At 36.7% G+C, this 15,697-nt stretch overlaps 1 protein-coding gene across 1 annotated transcript in view; it reads left to right on the top strand.

Moving 5' to 3' along the window:
• The window catches only part of LOC126754583 (uncharacterized), a 286,545-nt gene that overhangs the window by 9,947 nt on the left and 260,901 nt on the right, over positions 1-15,697 (top strand). Inside the window, exon 2 of the mRNA XM_050466687.1 lies at positions 11,146-12,516. Coding sequence (XP_050322644.1) covers positions 11,931-12,516 — 586 coding nt within the window. The 5' untranslated portion in view covers positions 11,146-11,930. The remainder of the gene's footprint in view (positions 1-11,145; positions 12,517-15,697) is intronic.

Below are 15,697 nucleotides of genomic sequence, written 5' to 3'. Positions count from 1 at the left end.
CTTTCCGAATGGACCACCTAAGACGCAGCCGCGGTCAACATTTAAATGAAATTATCTTCAAAAAGTAAATGTCATGAACCAATCTAACGTTTCAAATAAAGAACCGATGAGATTTTGCAAATTTTATGCGTTTTTTTTTTTTAAAAAGTTATCAAGCTCTTAAAAAATCACCCGATATATACTCTGTACACGTCGGACAGTGCAGACTAATGTCATTGTGGAATCTGAAAAGATAAGTTCTAAAGCACCCAAGTCCACTAAGTACTTGAATCAGATTGAAATCTAGGTTCCCATGTCGTGTGTTTATCCACGTGTGGATGTCCGCTATGAGTCGATGGGTCCAACGCCCTTTGGACGAGGAATTCCACCGCTCCTGCCACATTTTAGTGCTCTTGTTTCCCTCTGTCTTTGCCGATACTGTTTTAGGCGCTGATATAGCAAAGTGAAAAACGGCGATCGGAACTGGCATTGGTAATGCGTATACAATCAACGCCACCATTCATGGAAAGTTTTGGATCTATGCCTTCATACGCGTCTTCCCAGCGTCTATTGTTGAAGGTATTGCTCTTGAGACGAGTAGAAAAGCTTAACGAATAATACATGCAAATATGCATTAAACAGTTCCAAAAAAATAAGATATTGGCAAGACACAACTGCCAAAACTTTTTAGGTCCTTTGAAGAAGCTAACAACATATTCGAAGAAAAACGTGCTAGTGCTTTCAACTGCTCATGACAGCGAAGATGTAAATCCTGTAACAAAAAAACCACAAGTCATATATGATTATAATGATCATAAAAGTGGTGTTGATACTTTTGACAAAATACTACGTGGATTCTCTGGCAAAATAAAAACAAACCACTAGCCCATGTCATTACTTTATAATATCCTGGATATTGCTGGACTTGCGCTCAGGATGTTTGATCTCAGTCACCCTATGTGGAACACCAATAAGTCTGAAAAGCTCAAAATATTTTTGAAAGAACTCTCTACTGAGCTAACTCAGAATCAATTACAAAGCCGATGAAAAACAAAAATTAATTCTACAACTAAAATTGCAATGGACTTGATAAAATAGGCTTTCAAAATTCATTTTATTTCAAAATTAGTTCATTTTCAAACAGATCAACATTTTGAAACGGCGATGTGAAACCTGCAAAACTGCTATGATCGATAACAAAACAACAGCAGTTTGTGATCATTGCCTTATTCCGACATTCTCCAAACACTACATATATAAGGACGTGTGAAAAGTGCTATTATGCAAAATACAGTGCCAAAGCTGATACGGACTCAGACAATGAAAAATACAGCGAAGAATTTCGCCCATTTTAGCAGTTCGTAATTAAAATTTATTTGATTTTCATATTCTTAAATAAAAATACCTTTGTTTCTAACAAAAAAGCACAAGTTTCATTAAAGTATTTGCATAAATAAGCGAAATATTGGCGTTTCCATAAAATAAATGTCTGAGTGCCCAAGTCACGAGATGAAGTTGTATAGCTAAGTATGTCACGGTTCTAAGGTTAAAAATCGCCGGTGGAATGCACAAATCCTCTTTTGGTCATCATTCTCCTTTGTCTCACCCTGGTTACGCTGTAGACGCCGTCTAGCAGTTACAAAGCTTTCTCAGCGCGGAAATTTCGTCATTCCACCAATATACAGGCTCCCGTTTGTTGTGATGTGATGTTCTACGCATTGTTGCATCGCATGCTGCGACCCGTTCCTTTCGCACTGTTGATTCTAAGTGGGTGGCGTCGTCACCTGATGCCTTTGATGTACTCCAGACTAGCTCAAACAGGTCTGAGTCGAACTCCTGTTGCTTCCAGCTTAGTTTTCTGGAAGTGTTTCTGCTAAGAAGTTCCGGCTCTCAGGAGTACAAAATTTGTGCTATAATTGCCATGTGATCGCTGTTTGTGAATATGTTTGACACCATCCACTTAATGTGTCTGCTGAGCGAATTATTTGCAAACATAATGTCCATTATGGATCTTTTATTCCCTTTTTGGTACGTATTTCCAGTTCCGGTGTTTAATGTTGTAAGGTGCGTTTAACTCAGGTGTTCTTTAATTAGCCGCCCGCGATGGTTTGTACATCTGCTGCCCTATGCAGTTGATCAAGCATTAAAATCACTCGCTGTTATAATCGGTGTTTTGCCTTTGATTTCTAACGAAAGTCTTAAGAGGAAATCTTCGAATTCTGTAATTGCTGCGCTGGGACGAGCATAGCAACTTACAAAATTATCTCCTATATATTCGACCCTCTGGATCAGGTCTTAAAAGGTTATCCTTTGCAAGACAATATTGCTGTCTTACCAGATTTGTCTGCAGTCCATGTGATTCCCGGACGCGGGGAGTATTGTTCACTTACTATGGCGACATCGATGTTCTCTTCTATGATTGTTTGATCTATCAAATCCTATGTTGTGCTATAGTATCCTCATTTACTTAGAGAGTTCATCATCTCGAGATACTTTGGGCAAGTCGTGCTCAATACAGAGTGGTCCCCTTTCTCGCCTTTGAATAGGCGAGTATTCTCGAAAGCGACAGATCGACTACCCAAACTTTATTTTTCTCAATTTGAGTGCGGCCTTGGCATCTTGAGCACGCAAACACAAAAGTGCTATTTATGTGCTACTACGGGTTTTTGCAGACTTTTGACATTTGCTATCTCCAGATTTTGGAGTCCACACTCCCTTTTTAGTGTTGGGCAGATTTCTTGGGGAGTTGTTATTTCGTCCAGGTCTTTGCATGCAATTGTAACGTTGTGGGTTTTAGGCTGTGTCATAGGTATTTCGCCAAACTCTTCCTCTAAAGCGCTTTGGAAATATTCGGCTTTCATGTTGTTTGATTTTGCAAGCAAGTCTCCTTTGAGTGTTTTCCGAACATATGTTACGTTTGAACCCAGCTCCTCAAGTCCACTGTCACTTTTTATTTTTCGTAGAATATTTGCATATGACGCATCATCCTTCTTCGTAATAATGATGGCATCCGGTTGTGTTCTGATTTTTTTCATCGGTTTCTTCTTTTTGACCACGTCTACACGTCTTTAATTTCTGATTTTTTGTTGGTCGTAAAAAGCCTGTTGTCTCTCGCATTCTTTTTGGGGTGTTATCATCTCTACCTATATAGACTTGAGATGATTTTCCCAACATTACTCTTCTCCATGGATTTTGGATTTTCTCCGATTTGGCTTACAAGCTCGCGCATAGCTGGCTAATATGCCTTTGGCCGACTATCATGCTTTCAAACTCCTTAATTTGTTTGCCCAGTTGACTAAAAATGCAAGTTGCTTCTCCGCTTTGCATTTCCTCAGATTTGCACCCTTTGTTTACTTAGTGGTCCAGCAGCGGGAGACACCTCATTAGTACCAATTTGCGGCGTTCCCATAATTTTGGAAATCCTTCGGAAAGGATTCTCCGGTGTTCGTCCCAAACTATTTTCAGGGGCTATGCCTCAGCGAAAAGACAGTTTGGGAACACCCGCTGATGTATACGTTCAGTCCTTAACTTTACTATCAAATTTAAAAACAAAAATGATAGGCAATGCCAAACCCAAAAGGAACAAGTAGGTATGAAAGGCCTAAGTTCGGGTGCCACCAAACTTTTTATACTCTTGCAAATTACTGGAATCAAATTCGAAAATCTTTATATTATTATTTACGTTCACCCATTTTGGATACACAGAATTACTACTGCAGGAATTGGATTCCATCTGAATTTCTATTGCATATCTCACACATTGACCGATAGTGAGCAGTGTTTTCATCCGATTTTCTCCATTATCACATTATTGGTAGGAATTCTTGTAAATTTGTGCTGGGTGAATTTGGTTGTTGTATCTTTAGTGGTTTATGAGATATTCATATCAAATATATTAGGGGCGGGGCCATGCTCACTTTTTCCAATTTTTTTATCCCCAGGTGTATCTTTTTATTACGATCCACTGTGCCAAATTACAGTTTTATATCTTAATTTAGTGCTTAGCTATGGCACTTTACAGGTTTTCGGTTAATGGCGATTTGTGGGCGTGGCAGTGGACCGATTACGCCCATCTACAAACACAACTTTTTTTGTACTAAAGAACCTGTGTACCAAGTTTCATTAAGATATCTCAAACTCAAGTTACAGCTTGCACGGACGGACGGACGGACTGTCAACCGTATTTTGGCTTTTCTCGTCATCCTGATCATTTATATATATACAAGTATAACCCTATATCTATCTTGATTAGTTTTAAGTGATACGTACAACCGTTAGGTGGACAAAACTATATCGATCTTCCTCTCGTGTGTAATATGTGTACAATATATGTATGTGGGTATGTTTGTACCTCTCTCTGCTGACAATCATTTTTCAATCAGATGAAATGTAGTGGAGAGCCATATAAATAAATACATAATGATGGAATCGCATAAACATATACATAAATAACAATACGTGTGACCAGGTATGTGTGTGTGCATGGGCAAAAATTCGAGAAGAAGGAAAATTCTAGCAAACAGTGATTTATAAATGAAACAAATAAATAAATAAATACAACCATATACATATGTAAGTATTGGTTTAGTTGAGTAAATCATAAAGTATTTATCCATGTTAATGCAAATTAGTAATGCACACAAATTTCGTGCATTCTGCTGTCTATAAAATATTCTTCTTCTTAATTGGCGTAGACACCGCTTACGCGATTATAGCCGAGTTAACAACAGCGCGCCAGTCGTTTCTTCTTTTCGCTACGTGGCGCCAATTGGATAATCCAAGCGTAGCCAGGTCCTTCTCCACTTGGTCCTTCCAACGGAGTGGAGGTCTTCCTCTTCCTCTGCTTCCCCCGGCGGGTACTGCGTCGAATACTTTCAGAGCTGGAGTGTTTTCATCCATCCGGACAACATGACCTAGCCAGCGTAGCCGCTGTCTTTTAATTCGCTGAACTATGTCAATGTCATCGTATATCTCGTACAGATCATCGTTCCATCGAATGCGATATTCGCCGTGGCCAACGCGCAAAGGACCATAAATCTTTCGCAGAACTTTTCTCTCAAAAACTCGCAACGTCGACTCATCAGTTGTTGACATCGTCCAAGCCTCTGCACCATATAGCAGGACGGGAATTATGAGCGACTTATAGAGTTTGGTTTTTGCTCGTCGAGAGAGGACTTTAGTTTTCAATTGCCTACTCAGTCCGAAGTAGCACCTGTTGGCAAGAGTTATCCTGCGTTGGATTTCTAGGCTGACATTGTTGGTGGTGTTTACGCTGGTTCCAAGATAGACGAAATTATCTACAACTTCAAAGTTATGACTGTCAACAGTGACGTGAGTGCCAAGTCGCGAGTGCGACGACTGTTTGTTTGATGATAGGAGATATTTCGTCTTGCCCTCGTTCACTGCCAGACCCATTTCTTTTGCTTCCTTGTCCAGTCTGGAGAAAGCAGAACTAACGGCGCGGGTGTTGAGGCCGATGATATCAATATCATATTAATGCGCATTAATTTTGCCTGTCTGTCAAGGCTATACAGCTTTCGAGTTATTAAAATTTTATTTCTTAAAAATCACACTCTGAATATTCATTCGGCTATTGCTTTTTTATGTAAATTTATATTTGTGTGCTGTAAACTGAAATATTTATTTTAATAATCGAGATATCGGTGCGTCATGAAGTAGCCGCCATCTTAGGCGAATGAACGATTGAACAATATATTTTGAATTAAATAAGGAAGCACTATATTCGGGTGTAACCAAATATTTTATACACTAGCAGCTGGCATTAATAAAATATCTTCAGGTGTTTGCAAAAAAAATCAACATTTAAGGTTCGACGAAACCGAGTGGTTTACAATCCAATAGTTTGCCTTCAGTTAATTCTGCTACAATACCTTATATATTCACCGATATATGCGGGCCGATATAGGTATATTCGAGATATGTGTACTATTGACACGATTTGTATCTATTATTATACTCCTGCAACCAGTTGCTACAGAGTATTATAGTTTTGTTCACCTAATGGCTGTACGTATAACTTAAAACTAATCGAGATAGGGTTATATCTATGTATATAAATGATCAGGGTTACGAGAAAAGTTGAAATCCGATTAACTGTCTGTCAGTCCGTACAAGCTGTAACTTGAGTCAAAATTGAGGTTTCTCGATGAAATTTCGACTTCGAAGATGGGCGTTATCGGAGTATAACAGAAACATATAAAGTGCTATAACTAACCGTTAAATTATGATATAAAGCCGAAATTTGGTGTAGAGTATCGCAGTAGCTAGGAACACTTATGTGTAAAAATTTTTGAAATATTATAACAAGTAAGGAAGGGCTAAGTTCAGGTGTCACCGAACATTTTATACTCTCGCATGATAAAGTGATAATCGAGATTTCATTATTCGTCATTTACATATTTTTATACTCTCGCTACAATGTTGCTAACGAGAGTATTATAGTTTTGTTCACATAACGGTTGTTTGTAAGTCCTAAAACTAAAAGAGTCAGATATAGGGTTATATATACCAAAGTGATCAGGGCGACGAGTAGAGTCGAAATCCGGATGTCTGTCTGTCCGTCCGTCCGTCTGTCCGTCCGTCCGCGCAAGCTGTAACTTGAGCAAAAATTGAGATTTCATGATGAAACTTGGTACACGTATTCCTTGGCTCCATAAGAAGGTTAAGTTCGAAGATGGGCAAAATCGGCCAACTGCCACGCCCACAAATCGGCGGAAACCGAAAACCTATAAAGTGTCATAACTAAGCCATAAATAAAGATATTAAAGTGAAATTTGGCAAAAGGGATCGCATTAGGGAGGGGCATATTTGGAAGTAATTTTTTTGGAAAAGTGGGCGTGGCCCCGCCCCCTACTAAGTTTTTTGTACATATCTCGGAAACTATTATAGCTATGTCAACCAAACTCTACAGAGTCGTTTTCTTCAGGTATTTCCATATACAGTTCAAAAATGGAAGAAATCGGATAATAACCACGCCCACCTCCCATACAAAGGTTATGTTGAAAATCACTAAAAGTGCTTTAACGGACTAACAAAAAACGTCAGAAACACTAAATTTTACGGAAGAAATTGCAGAAGGAAGCTGCACCCAGGCTTTTTTTAAAAATTGAAAATGGGCGTGGCCTCGCCCACTTATGGACCAAAAACCATATCTCAGGAACTACTCAACCGATTTCAATGAAATTCGGTATATAATATTTTCTTAACACCCTGATGACATGTACGAAATATAGGTGAAATCGGTTCACAACCACGCCTTCTTCCAATATAACGCTATTTTGAATTCCATCTGATGCCTTCTCTGTACACATTAGGAACCAATGATGATAGCGGAATAAAACTTTACACAAATACGGTATTTGAAAAATATGTAAATGACTGATAATGAAATCTCGATTATCACTTTATCGTGCGAGAGTATAAAATGTTCGGTGACACTCGAACTTAGCCCTTCCTTACTTGTTTCATTATTGTTTTGGTGCTCCAAAATGTAAGAAGTGAAAATATAAGTGAAAACAAATATAATTGAAACTATAAATAACTGGATACGAAATGACTTCAAGAAGAAACGAATATTTATCAAGTGCAGCATATAGAAGGTAAAAAATGTAAAATAAGCAACAATGTAAACATATGTATACTAATTTTTTTTTATTATGCAGGCTAACTGAGGAACAGAGAGAATCATATATACAATCTTTATTTGATGAAATTTGTGACGATGACGCCCCCTATGACTTTGACTCAGAAGATGAAGAAGAAATTCAAATCAATGACATTGAAATTGTTGATGACGATGCTGAAGTTTCGCAAAGTGCCGCAGGAGTATTACCTGATTATGCGGACTATGAGGATGATGATGAAGACGATGAGGAAGAAGAAGTAGAAGACAATAATGAATTACCTGCTAGTGCCGAAAAATTTGTTGCACGTGATGGTACTGAGTGGATGAAAGAACCAAATGTAAGTCGTCAGGTACTCAGACAAAATACTATAAGAGAATGTTCTGGACCAGCTAGATGCGCTGAAATGTTGTCAATAGAGCAAATATTCAAATGTTTCATGAACGTTGAAATGGCTGATATAATTATGCGCCACACAAATAAGTTAGCAAAAGAAACTTATAATGCTTACAACAATGCGCAGCCAAACACAACTCCTAAGTCATAGACGCCTGTGTCAATAACAGAGCTGTATGCATTTTTTGGCATACTTATTATGACTGGTGCGAACCATAGCAATGGAGAACATGTTCGAGATTTATGGAGCGTCAAAAACTATCCTTTATATCGCGCCACAATGGGAGTCAACCGTTTCTGTTCGATATTGCGGTTCCTAAGATTAGACGATAAAAACACTCGTGCAACACGCTTACTAACTGATAAAGCAGCACCGATCAGCGAGTTGTGGACGATGATGAACAATAATCTTGCTGCACATTACAAGCCCAGCTCATGCTTGACGATTGATGAACAATTATTTCCTTACCGTAACCGCACACGGTTTACGCAGTACATACCGTCAAAACCTGCTAAATATGGTGTCAAGGTTTGGTGGATTTGCGATGCCACAAATGCATATCCACTGCATGGACAAATATATACTGGCCAAGCAGAAACTGGTAGGGAAACGAACCAAGGCGAACGAGTGGTGAAGGATTTGTCTGCCAAATACCAAGGAAGTGGCCGAAACATTACAATGGACAATTTGTTTACGACCTTGCCAGTTGCAGAACTGCTTCTCACCTGGAAACTCACGATCGTTGGAACTTTGCGCAAAAACTAATCATATATTCCTCAAGAAATGAAGCAGAACAAAAACAGGACAATTGGTTCAACGACATTTGGCTTCAAAAATAATGTGACAATAGCTCTTATGTTCCCAAAAAAAATAAAGCAGTAATTTTGCTTTCATGCATAATGATGCTGAAATAGGTGACAGTGGGAAACCTGAAATAATTGAATATTATAATCGTACCAAAGGTGGTGTTGATCGAATGGACCAAATGTTTGCGGAATACCCAACAAAAAGACAAACAAAACGATGGCCACTAGCGATGTTCTTCAACATGTCGGACATTACAGCTCTTGCAGCCTACATTGTCTACGATTTGAATAACCCTAGTTGCCTTGGAGAACAAACAACAAGCGTAAGCAGATCCTGCGCAGCTTGGCTGAAGCATTGTGTATGCCCATTATTGAAGCCAGAGCCATAAATCGTCAAGTGACGCGAAATTTTTCGACTAAAATTGCTATTGAAGCACATTTCAACCGACCGGTGGAATCAATGGTGACAACAGCAGCATCAACATCTGCCGCAGCGCGCACGACAAAACCTGTGTCCGGATCTTGCTACTTATGTTACGCACAAGAGGAAAAACGCCGTAGAAAAACCAGAAAGCTGTGCGCCAAATGTAAGAAGCCAATGTGTCTTGAACATTCGGTCACATCAACAAATTGCTCTATTTGCCATAATTTTCCTTAGATATAAGATGCATTTTTATAATAAAAGCCCATAATATAATGTGTGAAATGAATATTTTTATTTTTTCAAATAAAAAAATAATATAAAAATGTTTTTTTTTTTGATTATTATGAGGATTTTTACTATTGGGGTACAAACGTATCCCGGGAGTGTGTTTACGTATATAATGTGTTTGGAAGGCTGTAGCTCCTGAACCTATAGTCCGATCTGGTTCAAATTTTGAATTTGAACTCAAAACTAAATAATCTTTTTAGATCCGAAGTTAGCGGTATAGAGGTATAGCGGTTCAAAAGTTACAACACTTCAAAGTTGAAAGTGCATATATTTGTACCCGGGTGTGTGTTCTAGGGTTAATCTTAATTACTCAGCACCAATTGTAATTTAAGTTGCAGTCGATTCGGTACTTCCACGCTTATTAAGTCCTATTACTATTACCCGCTTGTAAAAATTAAATCTAAGAAACAAAGTTATATTGTTAAGTTTTAAAAAGAGAAAATGTGGATGGTTTACTCGTATCACTTTAGATGTTATATGTACTATCTCTATTTGGGTTTGAATTTATGTATATCTGCTGTTTGTGTGTTTCGCCAGCTTTTTAGAGAGGGCAAATCTATAATATCTTGTATTTCTTTTTTAATATGTGTGAAGTGCTGAACACATTGTTCAGCACTTGAGTGTTACCTTTTGATTGAGAAAATGTTTCTCTTATAAGAAAAGTTTTCTAGTGTTTTCATAATTTCTCTCTGTTAAAGGAATTACAACATTTTTAGGACATAAAAGTCGTTATTAATTGTGTAAAAATTAAACTTGATGTTCTTTTTGCACGGATTATTTGTATACGGTTTTTCTGTACACCTCCTAATTACCTTTTTACACGGTTTTTTCATTTCACCTATATATTTTTTTTGCAACAAAATCAAAATGATATACTTAAATACAGATTAATTTTAAAACATGTTATCATAATATGAGTTGGGAAATAGTGACGGAACTAGAAAATCATTTGATTAACTTGGACCCAAAAACAGAGGGTCCTTCATGATTTCAGCGCCAAGTAACTGAAGAGTAAAGGCAAAGAATACACAGCGGTTAATGACTTTGAAATTTATTAATATTATTTTACCATTATATACGTACATAATACCATGTCATTTCTCACAGTACAAATAGATAGATTTTCATGTAAAATGAGATTTTTTTACACAGTTTTCTTTCTTGTGTGGATAATTTTTTAAATTGATCTTTATTGAGAGTTTTATTAAATAATCAGATTTTTGCTGCGTCAGTAATTTAGTGTCCCAGTTAATCGTGCACAAAGGATATCAAGTACATAAAAAATACAAAAGGTGAACTCAAAAAACGTTGTATACTTTTAGGACGCTGAGCCCTACAATTTCTTAGAAAATACAATATTCCTTAAATTTTACACCAAATTAAATTTTATGTAACTAAAATCACTAATTTCTCAAATTTTTTTAATGTGTGTGTTACATTTTTGCTGAGCAAATGAGAATAATAATAATAAAAAATTTTGGAGAAAATATTGAAGTATGTGTATGTACATATATAAATTCTAAAGTAAACTTCAATTTTACTATTTTATTATTTTAACCATTCACTACATTTGTTACTAATAGTTCAAATTTCTCATTTCTTTTGCAGTGAATAAAAGAAAATAAAATCCAGCCAGAAATGAAAGAAAATTGAGAAAAGTGCAAGAAATCGCAAAAGTCATCAATTGTGTGCTGCATATTGAGAATAAAAAGAAAATGTTAAGTGCAATGTGAAAGTGAAGAAAACATGTTTACAACAACAACCATAAATAACAACAAAAATATTTAAAAATAAAAAGTGGGTGCAAAAGTATTTTAAGCTGCGCAAAACGTGTATGTGTGTGTATATTTATGTGTTTAATGTGAAAAGTATGCAACAGTAGTAATGCTATCAACGGCAACAATCATATAAATGTTGTTGGTATTAAGTCATTAAAATATTATCGCACAAGTATTATTGAGTTTACGAGTCGAGTTGTTTGCCAGGCAGAGTAAAGAACGTGCCAAAACAAAGCTGAGCTCTGCGGATTCCCGTGTAGCTGCGGAAAGTGCATTTGCGCCCGCGCGAGTCTGTGCTTATAAGTGTTAGTGTGTGTGTGTTCGTCGTTAAGCACTCGTGTGAATTATGGCAAAACTAGACCCCGTTGTTGCTGAATAAACGGGTATCGGGTAGCAAAAGAAAAATACAAAAAATGAAAAAGGAAATAAAAAACAAATACAACAATAAATTATAGCTAGTCATAAAACGCGGCAATAATTAGCTAATTGCGAGCCAGACAGCTATACCGGCGAATATTTAGCCGAAGCTGTAGTACATAGCTGTAAGGACTCGCACAAGAATAGCAGCAATAATAAAATAGCTTGCCTTGCACAAATTCATATGTAGCGTTGAGCATGCTAACAACAACAGAAGTAAAAGCAAAATCTGATAGCGAAGTAACGAGTCAACTTGGTCCCGCGAACATGACCGAGGTCCCTACAAACGTTGCGAAAATAAGAAAAACAAATGCGTCAAGTTGCATCAGCAACAGCAGAAGCAGTGGCAACAATAACAGCGATACATTGAAACAAACATCAGCAATGGCAACAAAAACAGTAGTGAGGAGTAAGACAAAAGCTCCGCGTTGGCGTTGTGCTATGCTGCTGATAAATGCAGACAAAAATAAAAACAATAATTTAAATTATAAAAACAACAATAGTTACAATCGGCAACAAGCTGTTGCTGCTTCTTCTTCTTTGCCTTCGTCTGCTGCTTCTCGAGTTGCTGTACGTTTTAGTCGAACACCATTCTTATCAACATCATCATCGTCATTACCATCGTCGTCCTGGCTATATTACCTGGGGCTATGGATTGCAATTTCGTTATTGGTATTTGTGCAGTGTGTGCCATCGCCCTCGTCAGCATTGACCGCTTCCTTAACGGGAAGCTCGTCCGGCAACTCGGCGTCTTCTAGTGCCATGCAATCACCACAAAAGCGAGGTAAGTGCACGTACAGTTCGTAACAGTTGGTAGCCGGTAGCCTCTGATACAAACTTTTTGCAATGAGCGAATGGCTGCGTATGTGGCTCTTTACTTTACTTGTGCGTTGCTATATTTGTATATAAATACGTCTGTTGATATGTAAAAGTAAACAGTTTTTCTTACACCCTGTAGAGATATGAAGCAAGTTGTGGCCTCTGATCTATACTAACACCAACAGTAAAAATATATGTAATCTAGTTCATCTTAATATAATGTAAACTAGTTCTACAGAATATGGTTTAGGATTGGTAATAAAGAGAGTAGGTTTTGTATATGTGGATTTCAATAAGTATTGCGTTATTTTATAAAATGCATTTCTATAATAGTAATATTCACAGAATTCTTAAAAGAATAATTAAAATTTCTTTAATGATGTCCTTTTTTTGAAAATCTGTTCTTTACATTTCAATTTGCTGTGCTCTTACGGAATTTATATGTAATTCCCTTCTAAAAATTTTAATGTAAAAAACAGTTTGCAACAGGAAATTGATAGCAACTGCAAAAAAAATTTAATAAATATTTATATCTATTATAACAGATTTAAAAAATGTACGCTTTTTAACAGAAACAAGAAAAAAAATTTACATCGGTTGCACCTAAGAACACCTCTCAGAAATCAAAAGTTTTCCGTAAACAGGAACTTAATTTTGTTCTGTCAGTTTTTATGGCTTTTATACGTTATAGTGGTCCGATATCGGCGTTTTCGAGAAATTCGCAGCTCCGCTCTTTGTGCGCGCGATAACACTGAGTGATTGGTTCGCGCTGTGGCTATAATTAACCTAGCTGATCACTTACATATATTTGTCTATATATTTCAGAGTAGCAAACTTAAATAGAAGAAAAACTGGTCTCCAACTACTCAATTTCAGTTTAATTGGTTATAGACGACTTATGCTATAATTAAAATATAGTTGTCCAGAGAAAAATTATACAACTATTCTAAGTAGTCTACTAATATTTAATTATATAACACTTATACTCAATTAATTCACTTTGACTTTTAACCCTTTCGCGGACACGTCGGCATAATCCGACACAACGAATGGTTTAAATTGGACACGTCGGTATATGCCGACATAGAAAAAAAAGAAATAGGACATGTCGGCTCTGTCCGACGTCGAGCATATCCGACGTGTCCCTATAACAAATCAAAATCCCTAACTAGGACACGTCGGTGTATGTCGACATACTATAATTTTTTTGTTTTGAGTAAAAATTAAATATTCAATAAACCACAAACCCAAAACTGAAATCGGAATTCAATTATCGGTTTTATAAGCCAAATAAATGCATGTGTCATTCTGATAACATTTACTAAATTTCGTGTGTCCGCGAAAGGGTTAATCAGTCAAACATTTTTTAGTTTAAAATTTACTCACTAAACGATTTTCCGACTTGCCATTTATCAGCTGGCACACAAAGCACTTCATTTGTTACATTCGTGTCGGATTGTTACGTTTGCTTGGCTTTCGAACTCTATCATTTGCATTCTTTAACCGTCCTCACTTCGATCCGAACTCTGCTGTTTGCCTCATTCTTCGCTTATTTGTTTGCTCATCAGCTTGTTTGGCTGAGTGAATGAGTTACTAACGGCACATTGGTACATAAGTATATTTATAAATACATACATACAATATGTGCATGTAGAGTACTTTAAAAAGTTTTATGTGCGTGGTTGTGTAATGTGTCGTACAGCTGCCTCTGGGCTTCTCTATTCGAGTAAATTGCAAATAAATGTCCAATGTATTCTATTGTTTAGTTCGCGATTACATGAGGCAACTTTAGTTGCTAATTCTCGGGCGATTCTCTTTTGCTGTCGCCCATTACCTTCACACGAGCAACTTGTGTTGCGCAACTCTGCTCGAGTTTTTTTCTCATTCTCTTTCATTTTATTTTAACCCATTGTCTACTCTTTACTTTAACCCATTGTCGTTTCTTTTTCCTTATAGGTATTTGGGCCACTCTATCACATATATTAATCAGCTCTGTCAATTAAGAAATACATTTTATTTATTAAAACAAAGATATATCACCCTTTTTACTATCGTCTGAATCAATTTGTATGGCTTCCTCCATACATTTCACAATATCTTTAATTAATTAGATTTTTTCATCATACTCCATTTTCTAAAATATTTATATTATATTATGTATATTTGTATACATATTTGCAAATTAATTACCAATAGATGAAATTAAATTTTTTAAATATATTCAAAATATTAATTTCAAAAAAAGATACGCAAATGCAACTATGTACTACGAAAGAAAGAACACGAATGCCGAAAAACGTCGCAGCGAACTGCTACGAATAAGAACACAAAGCGAGTTGCTGAACACTGGAAACTCGGCGCGATTCCCCTCTCCTCGTCGCCCCCTCGCCTATAAACCAAGAGTTGCCGCAACAAAAGTTGCCTCGTGTGATAAGGCTCTTATGAAATGAGGGAGTAGCAATTTTGCCATCGGTTCACTTTTGTGCACAGTGGGGCCATGAAAATTCTGTTATGTTGCAAATTAACTTTCCGGATTGCCGCGGAAGGTTTCTAAAAAGCAAAAATGCTAGTGAGTTACGTCTACAAGTTTCTGAGCAAAATGGCTAAACTATTTTATCTTTAATTCTTTTTTTTTCGTACATTATAATGGGTTGTCAAAAAAGTCTTGCGGTATTTTTATTGTTTTTATTAGATGCTATGTTAAACAAACAGTATACTGATAAGAAGATTGCATTTTTCCCTTTCACTTGGCCACAGTTTCTATTTTTGATTAAGAATTCGATTTGTTAGAATTAAGGTATTATAGGTTTTATTAGATGTGAGTAATGAGCGTTCCAGCTGACGAATTGGTTGGAGTTGACCTGAAAAAACTTAACCCTTAAACGTCTGGCGGTTCCTCCAGTAACCAACCGCTACTTTTGTAAAATTTTCATGTATGTATGAGCATGCATTTTTAAATATTACATCACGTCAGATGTTGCTTTGATACTTATATCCGTTATCTTTTATTGTAGCTCAGGTGCCACTTGTGGGTAAGCATTGCAGTCAATTTCGTTTTGACTTGAGTAGGAGTGCATCGAAAAAATAATTTCAAGGTTTTTTTTTTTTATTTTCAAGTGACTATTGTGAAAGTAATAATAATTAAT

The sequence above is a fragment of the Bactrocera neohumeralis genome, chromosome 4 (assembly GCF_024586455.1).
Source record: "Bactrocera neohumeralis isolate Rockhampton chromosome 4, APGP_CSIRO_Bneo_wtdbg2-racon-allhic-juicebox.fasta_v2, whole genome shotgun sequence".
NCBI classification, from domain to species: Eukaryota; Metazoa; Arthropoda; class Insecta; order Diptera; family Tephritidae; genus Bactrocera; species Bactrocera neohumeralis.
Note: the sequence above shows the minus strand (reverse complement) of the source record. Positions and strands in the feature narration are given on the sequence as shown.